The sequence below is a fragment of the Nuphar pumila genome, chromosome 3 (genome assembly GCF_984573655.1).
Source record: "Nuphar pumila chromosome 3, dmNupPumi1.hap1.1, whole genome shotgun sequence".
Taxonomy (NCBI): domain Eukaryota; kingdom Viridiplantae; phylum Streptophyta; class Magnoliopsida; order Nymphaeales; family Nymphaeaceae; genus Nuphar; species Nuphar pumila.
Genome location: NC_143251.1, coordinates 46,892,384 through 46,913,428, shown reverse-complemented (window position 1 = coordinate 46,913,428; position 21,045 = coordinate 46,892,384). Strand labels below are relative to the sequence as shown.

General features: G+C 38.6%; 1 protein-coding gene across 2 annotated transcripts in view; it reads left to right on the top strand.

The window, feature by feature from the left end:
* The window catches only part of LOC149842803 (uncharacterized), a 48,911-nt gene that overhangs the window by 16,495 nt on the left and 11,371 nt on the right, over positions 1 to 21,045 (top strand). For both annotated transcript variants that reach the window (XM_089999450.1, XM_089999449.1), the window contains exons 7-16: positions 2,320 to 2,441; positions 2,543 to 2,634; positions 2,746 to 2,965; positions 4,420 to 4,486; positions 6,668 to 6,816; positions 6,946 to 7,016; positions 7,107 to 7,280; positions 7,494 to 7,565; positions 8,804 to 8,905; positions 8,988 to 9,077. In XM_089999450.1, coding sequence (XP_089855576.1) covers positions 2,320 to 2,441; positions 2,543 to 2,634; positions 2,746 to 2,965; positions 4,420 to 4,486; positions 6,668 to 6,816; positions 6,946 to 7,016; positions 7,107 to 7,280; positions 7,494 to 7,565; positions 8,804 to 8,905; positions 8,988 to 9,077 — 1,159 coding nt within the window. The remainder of the gene's footprint in view (positions 1 to 2,319; positions 2,442 to 2,542; positions 2,635 to 2,745; positions 2,966 to 4,419; positions 4,487 to 6,667; positions 6,817 to 6,945; positions 7,017 to 7,106; positions 7,281 to 7,493; positions 7,566 to 8,803; positions 8,906 to 8,987; positions 9,078 to 21,045) is intronic.

The following is a 21,045-nucleotide window of genomic DNA, read 5'->3' as shown; positions in this document are numbered from 1 at the left end:
GGGTGTAAAATGTCTCTTTTAATATAAACAGAAAAAGATTATGTTTCTTTTCTTAGCTTTCAGAAAAAAGAAAATTCGAGATCCTATCTGAACTGAAACCAAGGAACTTTGACTTAGATTGCACTTGAAAGGGGGAAGAATAGGGGGTTTGGGGATAGGTGAATAATTCAATATAACTCATATTTAGTGAATGGCTAACAAGGATGATCTTGACTTTTATCCAACTGTTTCCGCAGATAGAAAAATTTGTTTGATCCCAGCCATGTCTGAGGTACTGGGTTTCTTGTCCACCCATGTTTGGAAGCAAAGGATTACTTGGTTGCCACCCATTTTCTGGTTATGTCAAATTTTAGATCTGAAGTTGCTTCCACCTATACCAAGTTTTGTTTCTTCATTTCTTCTTTTGGTTGACCTTTTGCAAGTGAAATGGTGTATGTGTATATAGTGATTGAAGGATTGAGGATACTCATAGATATCATGGAAAAACCTTGTATATTTCCAATCCCCCAGGATGTCATGTACAATTCCCTGAAGTCTCTTCCCCACAAACTGTCTCCAGATCCTGCTCCTAAACAGAGCTAATGTAGATGTCTCTATTACAATACTGTGAAAAGACTGAAATACCCCTAATGGGTATTACCTATTCCTAGGGGTGTCAACGGGTCGGGTTTGGGTCGGACCCAGGTGGAACCAGACTTGGACCAGATTTTTGGGTATGATATTGGGTCTGGACCCGGGTCTAATCAGGTCTACTATAAGAGAAACCATACCCAGATCCGATAAGAACTACATGAACCAGACCCGGACCATACCCGGTAAAATAATATTTTTTTATCATTTTTACATTGAAAAATTGCTGATCTTAATCGGAACTTGGGTTGGGTCCAGGTCTGTTTTAAAATTTCACAAACTATACCCGGGTCCATGTATTAATCGGATGTTTGGGTCTGGACCCTGGTCTTAATCGGGTCTTCTTATTTGTCACCATACCTGGACCCTATAGGGTTTGGTTCGTGTAAACCCGGCCCGTTCACACCCTACCTATTACAACATTATAAATATTATAAAATATCTACACACACACACATATATATATATATGAATATACACATATATATATATATATGTACAATGTGAAACAAATGTATATATATATATACACACACACACATGTACAACTTAACACTTTTGTCACCTTAAATATCTGCTTGATTTATTAGGAGGAAACAACATTCTGGAGAGCTTACCTGCCCTTCCAGCTGTCCTAAATAGAAGACTGAGGATTGATGAAAGAATTGGGGGCTTACTTCTTATCCAGTAGCGCTATAAGCATTGGAATCCTGCAATACTTTGAAATTCATAATATGCCAGATATTCTATCTTGTCATTCACCAACAGTGGTCAGGCACTTGGAGGCTGCTTAGAGTCAATACTGGAGTCTTTAAAAAGGGATAAGGACCTCTTTTTTTTGGTATTTGAGGACATAAGCCTTATGGAAGCATTCTTGGATGAAATTTCTGTGTTTTTCTACTTTGCTTTCATTAGAGTCTACCACTATAGCATTCTTTACTTGATGATGGCCGCTCACATATTTCATGTTGATCATGATCTGGTTCTGTATATTGATCAAGTTGCATGACTCATGACCTATAACCTTGACATGTAAATGCATATTTGTTTACATGTATTCTCATCTTTTTTTTTTCTTAAACATGATTTTCAACTTAGTTTGTAGTGCAGCAAGTTTGAGTTTTGATTGGACATGTGATAAACATACTTAGCTCTTCGTGCACATGGGGTCATCAAACATTAAGTCCAGGTGGCAGATAATGTATATTTTTGCAAAATTCTGTTCTGGACAAGGAATTATTAGAAACTGAATGATTATGGATTTTGGAATGATTCAAATAGTTTCTGTTCATGATTTAGTTGATCCAAATTTGTGATTGGGGGTAACAAAGCTTTTGCTTTTTTTGATGTTGGAAGGAATCGGATTTGAAATGAAATGCTGAGGAAAAACTACAAATGAGGTGGAGAATTGGGATTGAGAAATAATTAGTTTGAACTTTTCCCCCCTTCTTTTTGTGGTGTGAAAGGTGTCTGAGGAGATTATCAATGGAACTTTATCTTCGCCATATTTGTAATAAAGCGGCCCCACTAACTCTTAATTCTAACTATTGCCTTCAGCTGCATGAAATGTTTGACCTTGCATTTTACTTGTTTTATTGCTCTTATGTGATGGATTGCTTTAGTTTATGCATGGATACACTAATATGTTAACATTTTGAGCTACAGTATGATAACCCCTTTTTTGTGCAGTGAAAACACAAAAAATGCATTGATTTGTCCCATCTACATACATTTGAAGCGCAAGGAGTTCGCAAAATTTACTACAGATCTTCCTACTGTTAGTCGAAGAGTTTTGTTATCTGGCCCTTCAGGTACTCGTCCTATACTCCTTGGAAATTTATGGGGGTTACAAGTGTCTGCCAGTTTAATCTATAAATACTGCTGACGTATGCTTTCTGTCACCTCTCTACAGGATCTGAGATTTATCAGGAAACATTGGCAAAGGCACTTGCAAGCCATTTTGGTGCCAAATTACTTATAGTTGATTCTAATTCATTGTCTAGCGTAAGTTCTCATTTTATTTTATGCATGTCTGTACATGTTTATGTTACACCGTTGCCACTGGAAGAGTCTAATGTATGGTCTCACTGATTTTGTAATGCGCTTTGTTTTCAGGGCTTATCTTCAAAAGATACAGATGTCATAAGAGATGGAGTAAGAGCTGAGAAATCATCTAGTACCATCAAACATCGTTCTTCTCAGTCAGATGCTCTGCAGCAGAAGAAATCTACTGCCAGTGTTGAAGCTGATACTGTATGCTCTTCTGCCTTCAATTCCAAATCCCCATCGAAACAGGAGGCTTCAACTGCACCATCAAGGAATACATTCAGAAAAGGTAAGCTTCACTATTTTTATCTTACTGACTAAATCTTTATTAATCGGAAAAAGCCACCCAACTCAACTATTAACCACCCAACTTTCAGTTATTACATTCAAGCACCTGCCTAAGGTATTAAATTACGTTTGTGTCTTTTGGTGGGAAAATAACTGATCTTAATTTTTTGTTGAAGAATTAATTGAGTACATTGTAGTTAGCTTGTTTGACTAAACAATTGTCAACCAAGTGATTTGAGGGCCAAATGTGTCTCTGATACAACAATAAAAAACACAGGCACTTGAACACATGCCAATATTTTGAAAATATCATGATAATTTTGAAACAATATTATTTTTATATTTTATGTATTTTTTCCTGATTGTTTCTCTTTTATTTACAACTTTCTAACTGTTTTTTATTTTGTAAGAACAATACTACTCAAACTTGTTATTTCTTATTTTTTTATTATTCAATAGGTTTTTTATTTTTTTTAAATGATAAGAATTTCCTGAAGCTTTCTTGAGAAAAATAACTTCTTCTAAAATCTCTCGCGAAAAGATCCTCACGAAGAAATAGCCAACACCAATACCAACAACCATGCTTAAATATAATAATTGAGAAGCTATGTTATCGGGACACGGCTGATCAGGCCACGTACCCGTGTCGACATGTCTCGACACTCGTACGGTTACCGGGTGCGACACGGGTACGTGGGCCTGTGGGTCGGGTCGGGTTGGGTCCAACTAAGACCCAACTTGAAACCCGCACTCGTTTTTGTTTTTTCTGTGAAACCTCCCCCTTCCCACCCTCGGCAGGAGAGAGAGAGAGAGAGAGAGAGAGAGAGAGAGAGAGAGAGAGAGAGAGAGAGAGAGAGAGAGAGAGAGAGAGAGAGGAACCTTCCCCCATCCCTCATGAATAAAATCCTATTAAAAGGGGGGAATGAGTAGGTCAGGGGTTCTCGATTATGCCACTTATCTTTCTCTTTTAAAAGAAAAAAGAGGGGTATTTTCGAGAACCCCCTGCCCCCTCATAAATGAAAAAGGCTGGGGGCAGGGGGTTCTGGAAAATACCCTTCATAACTGAAAACTTTTCATTTCCCCTCCTCATTTTTTTAAAATTACACAAATACAAAAACTATGGTTTTTTAAATTTTCATTCCCTCTTTTTTTTTTTTTTTGAAAGTTACATATAGATCTTAATATGGATCCACATATAATCCAGGCCCAAACCCTAATATATATATATATACATATCAGTATTCCCGTATCCTCATTTTTTGAAATTGCCGAGTCGTACCCTCCATACCCGCACCCGTACCCAGGTGACATAGTTGAGAAGTTGTCGATCTCTGCAGATAGCTGATAAGCTTGGCATTCTGTTTTGTTATTTTTCCCATTATTATAAATTGTTTAGTTTCTTGAGTTGTTTATGATCTGTTAGCTTCTTATCTTATTCAAATGGTAAACTTTCAGGTGACCGAGTAAAATATTTGGGTTCACTCCCTGTGTCGGCATATCCATCACTTCATACTCCTCTCAGGTATTCCTCTGCTCTTTTCTGTGTGAACTTTTAATCCTATTTAGGGTACGAATTCGACACTTTCTTGGTTGCACATTTTCTCATATATTCAATATCACATGTTCATAGCCATGCAGATAAATATGGATGTGAGACATATCTGGGAATTCTTGTATTTGATCATATCATCCTCAATAATAGTTCTCTAATAATTAAACGAATCTCTCCTAATCACAAGTTGCTGCTTGGAAGAGTTCTACATCTTTATAAACAATTACTAGAAACTTGATAGTTGATACAGAAGCTCTTGCTTTGTTGGTGTGTATAGTATATTCCGGTGGCACTATTGGAACTTGGAAGTTACCTTTGGTAGTAGTTTCCGATATCTGTGGTTTGTAAGGATGCCAGATCATGATTATAGAATATCTTCAAACGCCATATATTCTTTGATTTCTTGTGTTGCAACCATATGCGTGCATGTCTGTTTCATGTATTATCAAGATTCATATCCTTTGGCCAGGCTTAACAAGTTCTTTGAATGTCTCTCCCTCTCTCTCTCTCTATATAATATTATATATATAAAATGGTTGTGAACCATGATGGTATTTGATGTTACATTCCCTTGTGTGGATCTAGCCACCAAATGTTAGATCTGTCTGTACTGATGTGTTTAACATGGTTTATTTACTATATTAGTGGGTTTAATAATATCTAAAATATAGTAAATAATTCAATTTTCAAGATGCTGAAAAATTGATTGGCGGGTCACATGAAGATAAAAGTAGCTTGAAAATGAACTAAAATATCATGCTGGAATAAACTTTAACACATGAAAATATTAAATAGAACTTGCTAAACATGATCAAAAGTTTTTTTTGGAAGATCAGATCTATGTAAATCAAGAGTGTATCACTATAAGTTAATGTGGTTCGATACTACAATACACACCTCACTTACATACATATATACATATATATGTATGCACCTATGAGAGTGAGTGTGTATCTTTTTCGGCTTTTGGGCCGCTAAGATCAAGTATGTATGCATGCCATTATCATCATCATCATCATCATCATCATCATTGTCATCGTCAAACCTTATCCTAGTTGCATGAGGTTGGTTTATGAGTCTTGTTTCTTTGTTCCTCCTTGTGTATAGCTACGACCTCAATTACCTTACAAATTTCCATATCTCCTCTTACTACTTCCCAAGGCACACACTTGCTTTTTTTTTTTCTATTGGGGCCAGGTCGGGGGAAAGGTGTGTGTATGGTCTGTCTTTTTGGCTTCTGCAGTCTTTAGTGGATGTTAACAAGTTTACTACTGGGTTTCATCAACTTTGACAACTTTTTTATGGATGTTAACAACTTGGCTCCAATTTTTTGCACCCTAACAAATTTAGAAATGCCATTATGGTTTCATACATTTGTACCAAAGGCTTTCGGGACTGACATCCATAGTGTCAATGCAAGTTTATTAAAGTAATTTGTGTAAAAAGTTTGATATATTTTCTTGTTATATTTGGGAGTGCACATGTTTTAATGTGTTATATAAATTTGCTAAGATTCACTTGGTTGTGACCATTGATAATTGTTGTGGGTGTCTTGAATCCTGGACCTGCTTTGATCCATGACCTGAGAATTCAAAGATGTTTGTGATGGTTGCGGAGGGCTTGGGCAATTGGTCCAAGAGCAGAGCCCACCACAAACCCCTTCTGAGTGTGCGGGGGCTATTCCCCCCGGGGTATGGAGCTGTCTAGTTTTGTAATTTTTCCTATGTCCTAGGGTTTTGTGCTCTTCTTCATATGTATTGCCACCTCCTTTTGGAGTTGGGTATGTGAGTTTTGAGGTGTATTATGGATTAGGGTCTTGAGAGCTTTGTATCTTGCCATTGTATTTTCTCACATCTTGTGGATTTTTCGCTTCTCCTTCTCCCATGGATGTGGGCCTGAGTGCGGAACTATGTAAATCTTGTGCCCTCTCTTGTTTTCTTCTTCTCTTTATCTTGTGGTTTGCTTCGTTCCTATTGTGTTTTTGGATAACAAAAATTAATGAATGAAACCATTATGGAATTTCTAAAAGTTTATAAGGTAACGAAATGTGGTGAACTTATAACGTGTACTAAATGTTGTTGACGTTAAAACAATCACAACACATTTTTCTGCTATACGTCTAACTTTATGTGCTGCTTTGTAAATTTTCAGGGGTCCATCCTATGGTAGTAAAGGCAATGTGCTTCTTGCTTTTGAAGAAAATGGATGCTCAAAAGTAGGTGTTAGATTTGATAAACCAGTTCTTGAGGGAAATGACCTTGGTGGTCTTTGTGAGCAAAATCATGGTTTCTTCTGCAGTGGTGGGTTTCTCTTTTAATGAACATTATTTATCTGGTTATTTTGTCATTTTGCTCATCTCTCTCTCTCTCTTCTCATTGTTATATTTATGATTGGCGACTAAATTGGTTAGAATCACTTCTGTCTTGCAGCTGACTATCTACATCTAGAAAATTCTTGTGGTGAAGAAATTGACAAGATTGCAATCAACACTATGTTTGAGGTGTTCTTGCTGTCCTAGATTGAATTGTTCTTTCAAATTTCTTTTTTCAATTACTCGTTAGTGCCATCTAAGCTAATATTCATTTTACAGATCGTCTCCAGCGAAAGTAAAAATGGTCCCCTGATATTATTCTTGAAAGACATAGAGAAATCTTTGGTTGTGAATTCAGATTCATATTCTTGTCTCAAAAGCAGGCTTGAAAAGTTGACGGACAATGTTGTTGTGATTGGGTCACACACGCAAGTGGACAATCGTAAGGAGAAGGTAGTGTATTAAAATTTGTATTCTTCATCATTAATTGCCTACAGCAGCTAAAATACCGGCGTTATGAATGACAAGTAATAAATTTATTTTAGATACAGATGGTGCTTGCAATATTTTGATTTTTTTGTGGCTAGGACGGGTTACGATGAGCATGAACTGTTTGTGGTTTTTGTCATGACCTCATTTCTCCTTTTCTTCCTTTTTCTGATTCAGTCACAACCTGGTGGTCTACTTTTCACAAAATTTGGAAGCAATCAAACGGCTCTGTTTGACTTCTCTTTTCCGGTTGGTAATTCATAATGTCTCCTTTTTAAGTGTCATTAGTCTCATATCAGATATATATTCTTTTTATATCCATCATCTTTTATGTGAACCCTAGCTTTGCTAATTGCCTGGTAGTTTCCATAGTCTGTTCAATTGTTGTGGAACAGAGGCTGATAAAGTGCTTTTTGTGTGCTTGATTTTTCCATTTTTAAGATAAGTCTTGTTGTATTATTAAGTCCATTTAAGAGAAACTAAAATGCTATATTTATAGTCTTATTATTAGTTGTTATGTGGATATTGTTGCTGGTTCTCTCTCTCTCGTCTTTTTTTTTACTAAAAAAAGATTGTTGGGAACTATGCTAGTTGTCATAGCATTTTTTGTCTATTTTTGGACAGTCCAAGGGAAACCCCAAGTTGGTAAAACCCTTGAGGTCCCCCCTGCCCACATGGGAGAGTACACCCATGAATTCAGATGTTCTTTTGATGGTTGGCCATTGGGTAGTTTGGTTAAAATGCATAACTATCTTCGTATTGTTATTTTGAATTCTGCCAATCTGTTTTTGGTCTTTAGGCCATTTGCTGAATCTAGATGCTTCTGTTGGATAGTTCCGTTTATCATATGCTTTGTAATTATTTTAACTTATTCATATTGAAAAAGTTTGTATTGATATCAAGCCAATATGTCCATAACCTTCCATATTGGTTATTTATTTACTTTTGGTTGTATAATCTGTTTAAGATTTTGATTGTTGTTTACTCCCATTTTGTTTTTATCTTTTGTGTGTGTCTTCCAGTAGTGGCTGTTATTCAATGCTCAACTTGTTACCAAGATCAATGATGTTCCATATCATATGATAACTATGCTCTCCTTGGGAATATGGATATGTTACTTTCCCAGTTCCACTTGTTTAAATATATAAACGGGTGCTGTCTTTCCTGTCATCTATTTTACCTGTTTGCTCTTCTCCAAATGTGATAGTGCCAGTGGGAGGAAAGAACTTAGTTCTTTTTGGTCAGAAATTATCCTGGATTGTTCAAGAATTCTAGGATGCTTTAATATATAAAGGAATTTGGTGATTTGCTGCCATTCATGAGTTTGTCATGTCTTATCTATATTTACTTGGGGTATGGCCTTCCATGGTCGTAGGCAAAGGATGTCATTTGTGCTCACTATGTTCTCTGTTCTTGTCAATTCATATAAGTTTATGTTGTTACTTACATTTATAGTTGATTTTGATCTAGTTTTGCTTTGTATTCAGGAAAATTTGAGCAGACTACATGAGAGAGGAAAGGAAATTACGAAGGCTATGAAGTTATTGTCTAAACTTTTTCCGAATAAAGTGACTATCCAAAGTCCACAAGTATGTGCATGTAAAGCAGTGCTGCCTCTGCAATTTTCACTTTGTGATTAGCTTTTAGTTGATTAGTTAAGGTTTTTGGCAGGATGAAAGTCTGCTCTCAGATTGGAAGCAACAGTTGGAGAGGGATGTTGAAACTCTAAAAGCAAAGTCAAATATTTCAAATATTCGTTCTGTAAGTAGATTTTCATATTGGTGTGCACATGGTGTCTATTTTGCTGCTTGAATTATGAAAATTTGTTCTTTTTGGTGGTTGGTTATAGATTTTAGCATGGTGTGGACTGCATTAGCAATAAATTCGAGATTTATCTTACCGGATGTGTCAAAGTATTCTTTCCTGTTAATCTCATATTGAAAATGGTTGGTTTAATAGTTCAGGAATATCATGAGATTACTAACACCTTTTGCATTCTCATATCTTCATTTGAACTAGTGGTTGTATATCAAAATGTGGTGCCTTGCGCAGTTCATATCTTCTTGGGTTTACTGTTTCATTTTTTATTTTATTTGTTTTTATATCATGATTTATCTGGCAGCTGGCCTATTTCTATGAGTATCTTTTTTTTGAAGGGCAAGCTGGGGCTAGGCAAACCCCCACCAGTTATTATGGGGTTTTGAACCTGCAACGTCCCACCACAGGGAGACGTGCATGTTGAATTATGTATGTAATTTCCTTTTCGAGTCAGGGATATTTTGGTCTTTTCCCCTTGTAATAAAATATCCACTAGGGATAATTGTTTTTAGTAGTTTTATTTTTATTTTTCCTTTCTTTGTCTTTTATTAAAAGGCTAGGGGCTCTTTGGGCATTGGACCAAAGCGTCGTTGGGGTGCCCAACGGTCATAAATATGACCGTTGTGGGATCCCAACAGCCCCTCCTACTTGAGGTTATTTGTGTATAAATAGGAGTTAAAACCCCCTTGTTCTTTAATGCTTGTGTTAAGCATTTGGTGAATAATATCCTACATTTTTTACCAGAGTTACCGGAAACACCTAGGTAAGTGGGGAAGCGCGAAACGCCGCACTTCCGAAACGCACGGGGAAGCACCATTTTTTCGGGAAGGGAAAGGGAATCACACTTCTCTTTTATGGGAAACACACTTCCCATCACGCTTTCCCCCTCGCTTTCCCCATTTTTTCCAATTTTTTTGTATTTATTTTTATTTTTATTTTATTTCTCTTTTTTTGCTTCCCCCTCGCTTCCTAGGTCACTTTCGGTTCGCTTTCTAGGTCGCTTCCGAGACGATTCCTGATTTACTCTTAAGTCATCCCATGCTTCCCGCTTCTTAAAATTTTGAAAGTGCCTCGCTTTCCGCTTCTCGTATCGCTTCCCGCTCCCGCTTCCTCAACTGCCAACCATGTTTTTTACGCTCTTGTTATTGTCTTATTGGATCTTGTTTAGTTCTGTGGTGGACATGTGCATGTGTATGTGTGGTAAGTGTGATCTTGTAAGCCCTTGGTGTCTAGTGTTTTGTGCTTCCACATATTTCATTACAGTGCACTGACAGCTCCTACCAACCACGCGGAGCCCCCGTTGTTATGTTAAAATATGTACTTGGGTCACTCAGTTTGAAACAAGTTGTCCATGCCGCGGTAGTATACGTAGACACATAGATACTTGCATGCGTACACTAATATCCTTTAAGGGTACGTTTGGTTGCATTCAAATGTGATTTGGAATCTCATGCAAATGAGAGGGTGAATCTCATTTTCACAGCTAACCAAACATGTGATTTGGAATCTCATGCAAATGAGAGAATGAATCTTATTAACACATATAACCAAACATGTGATTTGGAATCTCATGCAAATAAGAAACAGAATGTGATTTGAAATCACATTTGAAGTGACTCATGTGATTCCAAATCATATGGTGTAATATGTGAGTTGAAATCATATGACTTTAAATTACATTTGATTCCATCTCATGTGATTCCAAATCATATCAGATGCAACCAAACATATCCTAAGAGTAGAAATCTTTATCCTGGCAAAAACATATAGGTATGGTTTTGTATATTGTTTGCTATACAACATGATAGCACTCCTGCAGGAGGCTAGCAATGTGATTGGTAGTGTGGGGGAAGTGGGCAATTGATTGTGTGAGCACGGGATGGGAGGGTCGCGGGTGGGTGGATAGTACACGTGGGGGTCACTGCGGCACCCAATGTGTGTGACCTTGGTGGTATTGAGGTGCAAAGAGAGGGGGAGACAGAGAGAGGTGGAAGATGGAAGGTATGCTTCATTTCAAAGGGAAGCACCTCCTAAATCCCAAGAGGGAGGATTTTGTTCATTTAATAGAGAGCTCATTATATGGGGAAAATATATATACATCCCTCTCAAACTAAATGGGTAAGATAGGTCTAACCTGACTGGTTCAAACTCAAGACCCCTAAACCACCCCCAATCAAGGCCTACTTTTGCCTTGTTATTACATATGTTATCACTATTTAACCCATTCTCGACTCACTTATTGAGCCTCTTGTGGCCATAGAGGAAGGGTACTATCAATTCCTCCCCCCCCCCCCCCCCCCCCCCAAATACACCTTGTCCTCAAGGCATCCCGAGTGTGGCAATGCATGCTTGGCACTCATGCCAGTGGTGACGAATATAGGTAGAACAACTGGAGGCGGATTCTCACAATCCTAATATGTGGTTGCCGTGCTTCTTGGTGCAGAAGGATGATAGGATAGAGTGAGTCTACAACTGCCTTGGTTTTCCAAAAGTCTCGTAGCTCTCGCAATCCTGGGTGTGAACCACCTTAGTTATCAAAACCTATGCCTAGGCTGGCTAAGCCTAGGGCCACCACCTAGGCTTATGGGTCTAGGCAGTAGGGCCTTGTTTTTTTTACCTAAGCTGTTCATGCCTAAGCCGCAGGAACATAATTATCATGTTTTTTTTTAAATTTTTTTTGTTTCTTTTTATTTATTTATTTTTCTTCTTCCTCCCGCCTCAAAAGCTTTCTTTTTTTTCTCTTATTTTCTTCTTTTGTTTTTCTTTTTTACCTTATTTTTTCTTCTTCCTCCTCCTTTCACCCCTCCGCTTAGTTGTCAAAGACGGAGCCTAGGCGACGCTTAGGCGGCCTAGCCGAGGTAGTCGCTCATGTGCAGTTGCACACACGTATATATGTTTTCTGTGTAATTGTATATATATTAACATATCATAAACATATATTATAAATTTACAATTTATGTGTTTATATTATATATATACATATATGTGTACTTAATTCATATATAATCTATAAGCGCATGAGTTATCTATTTGACTGTTTTTATGTAATATAATTGCTTTACAGTGTTCGACCAGATATTATTATTTGTCTATTGCTTATTGTTGATTAATTTTATGTTGTATACATGTTTGTTATTAATTTTAGTAGTTTGTTTACATATTTTGTATGTTTTTTTACCTGGGGTACCACCTAGTCTACCTAGGCCTCGCCTAGTCTTTTTAGGGGCTCACTGCTTAGGCTCTGCTTAGCGCCTTTGACAACTAAGTTCACCACTCACCATGCGGCCCAACTTGACAAGTTGGGTGTAAGACAACATGATAATGCATTAGTAGGGGAGCCTTGGCATGGTTGGAATGCATGCACAAGTTCTGAATTTGCATGTTGCTGTAGGTGCACGGTGGTGCACTTTGTGTGATGCAAGGGCCATGTGCACAAGTTGGGGTTGTATTGCACTGGAGCATAGTGTGTGGCTTTACGTGTGTGCATGCTGCAGTCGGGAGCAGACTATGCACTTTTGGTGAGACACTGCCCTCTTTTAGGCAATCATAGGATTGGCACCATTTGTAGTTCATATTGGAAATTGAATTTGAGAACTTAGCTCTTCTTCTTCTTCCTCTCTAGTTCTCTTCTAATTTCAAACTTCTCTCAAGTGAGTAGAGCCCTTGCTCCTCACAATTGGCGAGTTGTGCCCCTTGCTCCTTCATTCCACAACTAACCGAGTGCTCTCCTATTTGGATTGAGCTTGCTGGTTGGAGAGATCAAACGTGTGTTGCAACTTTCCTAATCATGGTGGTTTTAGTTGTTGATAAAGATTAAAACATGAATTTGAAGATCAGATGATCAACATCCCCGGTGAGTCTAAGGTGAGATCTGACCAAAAAGATTCTAATTCGTGCTTCGCTCTTGCGAATTAATTCAGATCCTTGTGCATTTAGCTAGATTACACTTAGATCTCTGAGCATCCACACTCGGTAATACACGATAATTTACTTGTGGATCTAGCTCTTATGGAGTTCTCCACTTGGATCTCACGTTCTGTGTGAGTTTACTACTTGATCTGATTTTTCAATAGAAATTTCGATTGTCAGAGCATAGATTTGGATAATTTTCGGTCACACTCCTGTTCTACATAGTATAGAGGTGTTGTCCGGATGATTTCACGATTAAATGTGGTCTGAGTATCTCAGAGCATCCATTGAAATCCGATGACTCCCACACATTATGTTCTTCAACAAAGTTATGTAATTGCAAAAATTTTGGGAGCTTCCTGTTGTTACCCGGGAGCATCTCGAACGAGTTAGGTGATGTGCCAATATTCGTTGGAAATCTCTTCATGTCTATTTTCACGACATTATTGGCATTTGATCGATTCTGGTTTTTTATCTGACCTACAATCTGTCTGAATTTGTTCTGTAATTTTGTAAACTGTGCACCGGTTTGACTTTTCGAGCTATTGCCACACAATTCATGCATCCTCTAAGCTTACTACTTGATTTGATTTTCCAACGAAAATTTTGGCCATCTGAGCATAGATCCGGGCAATTGCCGTTTACACTCGTGTTCTACATAGTGTGAAAGTGTTGTCTAAGTGATTTTACAATTAAGGCGTGGTCCGAGTATTCCGGAACAACCACTAGAATCTGGTGACTCCCACCCATTCTGTTCTACAACAAAGTTATGCAATTACAGAAATTTTAACAAATTTTCATTGCGATCTCGGAGCATCCTGGACAAGTTAGGCGATGTGCCAATACTTGTTGGAAAGCTCTTTGTGTGTATTTTCACGACATTATTGACATTTGATTAATTCTGACCGAAATTTGGTGATATAGTAGCATTTTTGGCCACTTGTCTGATTTTTTTTATAATTCCTGTAAACCTATGTCACATGGGTGCGGGTGCGGGGGTGCGGTAGGGGCAAAAATGTAATATATATATATATATATATTTATATAAGGGGGGTCCGGGGTTCCCCCTGGCGCGGGTGCGAGTGCGGGGGTGCTGACTCACATAATGAGCCCACCTGGCTGTGAGGTAAAACTCCGGGTTGAGGACATGACCATCCTGCCTCACGAGCCTCAAAGCATTGGCAGCCTGAGTGGGATTTGATTCGGATTCTTCAACTTGAGAAAACAAACACATTTTTGTATTGCATGAATGCGCTACTTATGTGGCCTCCCACCTTTTCACAAAGGTGTCCACATTGGCCTCTGAGCCTTTCGAAAGTCTTGATGCCCTTGCGGGAAGGGGCACCTTTTTTCTTCACAAGGTTAAGGATGCCCTTGGAGACCCCTTGAAGTTCCGAACCCCTTGCTTTGAGGCTTGATCGAGATGTTGAAACAGTCCTGAAAACCTGTATTCATGGGGCTCTGATTCGAGCTTGAGTCCACGACCCGGGTCCGTTTGGGGTGTATAAAATCCAACGAAATGGGTAAAAACCAGGGGGGCGTCCGATTCATATTCAATCGAACAACCTGGCCTGATCTCACGTTTTTCAAGAACGAGGAGCCCCGACCAACTGTCTGTCACGATAGGAGGGAAGGAGAAGGGCGGTGGAGGCAGGCCAGGTGTCAGCACCACTTGCTCTGCTGATATGTGCCCTGCACTTGGGGATCCACATTCCATCGTACGAGTATCCTGCAGATGATATGACCCGTCATTGCAGCTTTCCATAGGGTTGGGTTTTCGGGTGCCCATAGTTTCACGACCCTCGTCGATCACCATGTTCGTTCCTGATTGCATGGTGAGCTCTTGGCGACGATTATCAGGCGTATAGCGGTGGTTTTTGGAAGGGATGGTCGGGCTTGCCATGGCGGGAAATTTGGGACATAATCCTCTCTGAAGTAAGGTCTGGCCTCAATTTTGGCAGGTGCCGACTATAGTACTCTGCTGCGACAGGGATGCTGATCTGCGGGCCTGTGGTTGGGCTTGGACGAGACGGAGGAGAAGGAGGCTATTAGCGATGGTGGTTCCGGTATCGCCGTGAAATCTTGACCAACGTCCACCCATTAGGCTCCAGTTCTGTCATTCTTTCAAGGATCTTCGGTCTCGACCCACACCAGTTGCCGGTATGGGCTATAGATCCATGCATGACACATAAATGAATGATGTTCTCAGACGCCACCACCTATGTCTAGGGTCGGCTTGATTCAATCGTGATTTTGACCTCCGACGAGGGAATAAAATCCAGTGGAATTTTCATTAGCACCCCTAGCGAACTGTCGTTGTTCCTTCGTTTTGGTGAAGGAGTCCGCTCCTAGGTAAGAGCAGGTTGTAGCTCATCAGTGATTGACTGAGTTTCTAACGTTTTTGGATTTTGTTTACTAAGAATCCTTGCTTGGATATAAGCTCAATATCTATTTTTTTATAAATATCCAGGAGGTTTTCTGTTTGATCAATGGTCACTTTGTGTTTCAAAGGGATGGAATTTATGCCTTTGTCTTTTGTATGCATTACGTTCCAATGCTAGACTTCCTTTATTTGAAAGCATCACATTTTCTTGTTGATTAAATTAGGATAATTATTTCCATGGGTTTTAGATCAGTTGCACCACGTTAAGGTTTTTCCTTTTGATGGAAGTTATATTCCCCCCCCCCCCACCCCCGATTTTTTTTTTAAATTCCGCAGCCCATTTCATAGGGCAATTTAAAAAAAAAATTTAAAAAAGGGACCAAAATGACCCTGGGTGCGGTCAACGCACCCAGGGTTGGGTTGACCACACTTGGTGCCGCACCCGCGTCGAGTCACGTCGACGCGGGTGTGGCACCCTGCTAGCCGAATCCCTGTTACATAGCTGTAAACTGTGTACCGGTCTGGCTTTGCAAGCTAATTCTGCACAATTCATGCATTCTCTGAGCTTTAACACGGGTGTGGAGTTAGATTTTGATGTAGAGCAATATCATCGATGACACTTGGCCCAAATTGTGGGTGCGTAGTTATAGTGCTCTTTTATGTATCAGTGTATAATCTTGATTTTTGATTGACTTGAGTGTGTCATATCTTAGGATATGTCTATCATCTCTTGCCAATTTTTGGTGTAGTTCATTGTCATTTAGAGGTTGTATACCAAATTTGGCTTGCAATTGAGTTGTATTTTGAGAGATACACATATGTAAAGTTGGGTCCAGAATAAGGTTGTATTGTTTTCTGTTTTTACTATTTTAGATTGGAAAATGTTTGTGTTTTTGTTTTAGGGATGGTAAACGTGCCAATTGTGGCTGCGATTTTTCAGAGTGTGTAATCCTATTAAGGTGTGTTTAGTGCTTAAAAGCACTAAACTCAATAGATTTAAGAGGAAGAATCACATCCGGGAGTTGGGACTTGATTAGACATAAATAGGCCAAGTGTTCAATTAAGTCGGTTTTAGACTCTTTTGCTTTAAAGTTACAAGATCCAAGTGGGGCCATATCAAGTAAATTCTTGCAAATTACTGAGCGTGGTACAACCCCACTCAGATCTTTAAACCTTGAATCCAAACAATCCAAAACTGGCTCAACCAAACACTTGGTTGTTTTATGTCTCCTCAAGTCCCAACTCCCGGATGCGATTCTTCCTCTTAGATCTATTGGCCTTAGTGCTTTTGAACTCTAAACACCCCTCTTCAATTAATATTAATGTCATTCTAAAAAATCAAAACTACACAAAAAATTAGGCAAAGATACACAGATTTTGAGATACGACACACTCAAGTTGATCGAAAATCAAAACTATACATTGTCACAAAATAGACCCCTTGTACTGCAAGTCCACAGTTCCTACAATGCTGCGACCCAAATTGCAACTTTGGCCAATTACCACCCTTGATACTGCCCAACACATCCAAATCTTACTCTACACCCATGCACAAGCTCCGAGGATGCATGAACTGTTCAACCTTAGCTCACAAAGTCAGATTGGTGCACAATTACAAAACAAATTCAGACAAGTGGCCATAAATGTTACTGTATCGTCGGATTCTGGCTAGAATTAGTCCAATGCCAATGATGTCGTGAAAATAGACACGAACTTTCCAACAAGTATTGGCATGTCACCTAACTCGTATGGGACACTTCGGGATCACAACGAAAAGTTGCCAGAATTTCTTCAATTGCACAACTCTGATGCAAAATATAATGTATGAGTCATCAAATGTGGTGGTTGCTTCGGGATACTCAGGCCATGTCTGATCATGAAATCACTCTGACAACATCTCCACATTATATAGAACATGAGTATGACAGACAATTGCTCGGATCTATGCTCAGATGACTGAATATTTTGTTAGGAAATCAGATCAAATAGTAAACTCACACTGTACGTGAGATCCAAGTGAACGTCGTATCTTGTTCCACAAGTGAATTCTCATGAATTACTGAGTGTAAATGCTAAGATCTAAGTGTGATCTAGCTAAATGCACATGGATTTGAACTAAATCACAAGGAGGGAAGCTGAAATTAGAATCGTTTTGGCCAGATCTCACCTTAGACTCACCGAAGATGAGGAATCACTCAGTAGATGAACCGATCTTCATGAATTCCATCATCTATTGATTAGATTTGCTGCAATTGATCACCTAATATTCAAATTCACCTTCTAATCTTAATCAACATCTCGATCCATTGTGATTAGGATTGTAATTTGCCGAAAGTTGTTGCACACGGTTGATCTCTCCAATTGGCAAGCTCAATCCAAAAATGAGAGCGCTATATTGGCTATGAAATTGAGTAGCAAGGGGCTCAACTCGCCAATTGTAAGGAGAAAAGAACTAAGGAGTTCTCAAATTTAATTTCCAATCTGAACTACAAATGGTGCCAAGTTGGCTTTTATTGCCATGAAGTGGATCTTGGGTCTAGATCCAACTCAAATGCATGCACTAAGCCCCTTGACCCAAATACACCCAAATTCTAAGTAAATGCATGCTAATAAAACTGACAAGTAACAAACTAGCTAACTAACAGAATAAAAAAGTTAAAGAAAGCTAGCTAACAAGTAAACCAAGCTATGGGGCTCAAGGTTAGGCTTAACCGAGCACACCCTTGCTTATGTATCCATCAAGTGGGGATGTATCAATCCACTACACTTGTCCCAAGCCTTATTACTTTATAAATCATCTCAATTGAAAAGAGGGCTATGGCTTTTTTCCATCCATTTGGCCAAAGCCTTGGTAATCCCTCCTGTCACATCATCTTGGTATGCACATAGTTCGTTTTTGTTATTCTCATGCAATGGTATGTACTTGTGACCATGTGGTTGTGGCTGTGAAATTGTCTACGAAGAGACAATACATAAACAAGCATAAAAACCTTATAAAAGAAGTGCACGAAAGCACTTTCACAACACTTGAACAAAATACACAAAAAGTGTATAAATAATAAACATGCAATAATGCATGTATTTCAATATATAAAAGCAAATGCTTGAGACTCTCAAGCTTAAGAAAATACAAAGGGGGAACACCCCTATTTATACAAGAAGGAAGGAGGCAAGAGGGGGCTCCCCAAAGGAGTCGTTGGGGAGCTCCCAACGGTCACAATTATGACCGTTGGGGGCTCCCCAACGACTCTATTGGGGAGACCCCCAATGCACTTTTTAAGAGTGCAAAAAAGAAAAAAATAAAAATTAAAAGAATTACAAAAATAATGGAAAAATTACAGCATATTCCAAATGGAATATGCGCAAAATGTAAAATGACAAAAATACCCTTTCGGGTAAAAAAATGATAAAAATGTATAAATATATATACTTATATATAGAGATACGTATATATATAAAATATGTATACGTATCTCTATGTATATAAGTATATATATTTATACTTACAATATTGATTTTGAGTGTACATTTTAACACCCCCCCTCAAACTTACGGTGTGATAACCGCAAGTTTGTCCAGAAGGAAATGAAATCTAGGCGAACAAAGAGCTTTTGTGAAGAAGTCCGCAAGTTGATACTCAGACGTCACGTATGGTAGATCAATGACCTTCTTCAAGTATTCTTTTCTGACATAATGGCAGTCCATCTCTATATGCTTTGTTCGCTCGTGAAAGGTGTGATTTTTGGCAATATAGATTGCACTTTTATTGTCACAGCACAACTTTGTTGGTTCTCGGATAGGTACTCCCATATCTTCCAAAAGTTGTCGAATCCATACAATTTCCATGGTAGTGGATGCCATGGCTCTGTATTCGGCTTCAGTGGATGACAAATAGACTTTCTGTTGCTTTTTACATCGCCATGAAATCAAAGATTCACCTAGGAAAACACAAAAACCAGTGGTGGAGTGACGGTTACTAGGGTCACCTCCCCAATCTGAGTCAGTATAAGCAAGTAATTTTAAATCAGAAGAAGAAGATAGAAATACTCTCTTATTTATTGTGCCCTTCAAGTATCTGACGATGCGAAGAACAACACTCATATGAACGGTTGTGGGAGCGTGCTGAAACTGACTGGCGATGTGTATAGCATGTGATAAGTCAGGTCTAGTAATACTAAGATACATTAACGAACCTACCAGCTGCCTGTAAGGGGTAGGATCGGTTAAAGGAACACCATCGTCAATTTTCATTTTTGCTCCCACAACTTCAGGAGTTTCGCATACTTTGTCATCAGAAATCCCGGATCTGTCAATAATCTCACAAGCAAGTTTAGACTGAGATAAAAAATAACCACGTTGCGAATAAGCAACCTCAATTCCAAGAAAATATGTCAGAAAACCCAAGTCTGACATCTCAAATTTTGAAGTCAAGACGGACTTAATACCCTTGACTCCTTGAACATCATCACCTGTAATTAACATATCATCAACATAGAGCAATAATATTACAATCCCTGCTTTAGATTTCTTAGTAAATAGAACAGTGTCAGTATAGCATGAGAAGAAACCATTTTCCAACATTACACTGGTAAATCTATCATACCAGGCTTTGGGAGCCTGTTTCAATCCATAAAGAGCCTTTCGAAGACGAAGAACTTTATTTTCAGGAATCTTCATGCCTGGTGGGGCATCCATATATACTTCTTCGTTAAGATCACCATTTAAAAAAGCATTTTTCACATCCATTTGAAAAATGTTCCAATTTTTAATAGATGCAATAGTAATGAGACATCTAACTGTAACCATTCGGGCTACAGGAGCAAAAGTTTCTTCATAATCAATTCCATACTCTTGCCCATATCCTTTTGCAACTAAGCGAGCTTTATACCTTTCAAGGGATCCGTCACTCTTAGTTTTAACCTTAAAAACCCATCGACAACCTATAGTTTTCTTTCCTATGGGTAGAGTTTCGAAACCCCAAGTTTCAGCCCTTTTAAGAGCATTAAGTTCATTTTGCATAGCTTATTGCCATTCTATACATTTTTTAGCTTCTTCAAAGTTTCTAGGTTCAAAATAAGAATGAATGGCACTAAGACAAGCCCTATATCGGGGTGAAAAGGAATCAAAGGAGACAAAACAAGTTGGAGGTCTCCTATTCCTCTCAGATCTACGGTGATCGAGAACAGGAACAAGTTCACTATATTGATCAATAGCACTTCTAAAGGTGTCTTGGTTTCTACGTGAGTATGTTATTGGATCACTTGAACTCCTGCCTTCTTGTTGGTTATGCTCTTCGACATTACCCTCAATGTCCTCATCATGGTTTGATGATACATCATCATCACTAGATATATCATCATTACTAGACAATAAGTCAAAAAGGAAGGAATAATCAAAATTTTCTTGTTGCGAAACATTTTTTTCAAATCCACTTTCATTTTCCAAAAAAGTTACATTTCTAGAGACATATAACTTATCTTCTCGAAGATCATAACACCGAAATCCCTTTTGAGTTTCAGAATAGCCAAGAAAAGCGCAGGGGATAGCCTTGGGAGAGAGTTTGTCATTCTTATCCGTAAGTATGAAACACTTACACCCGAAGACTCGTAACCTATTATA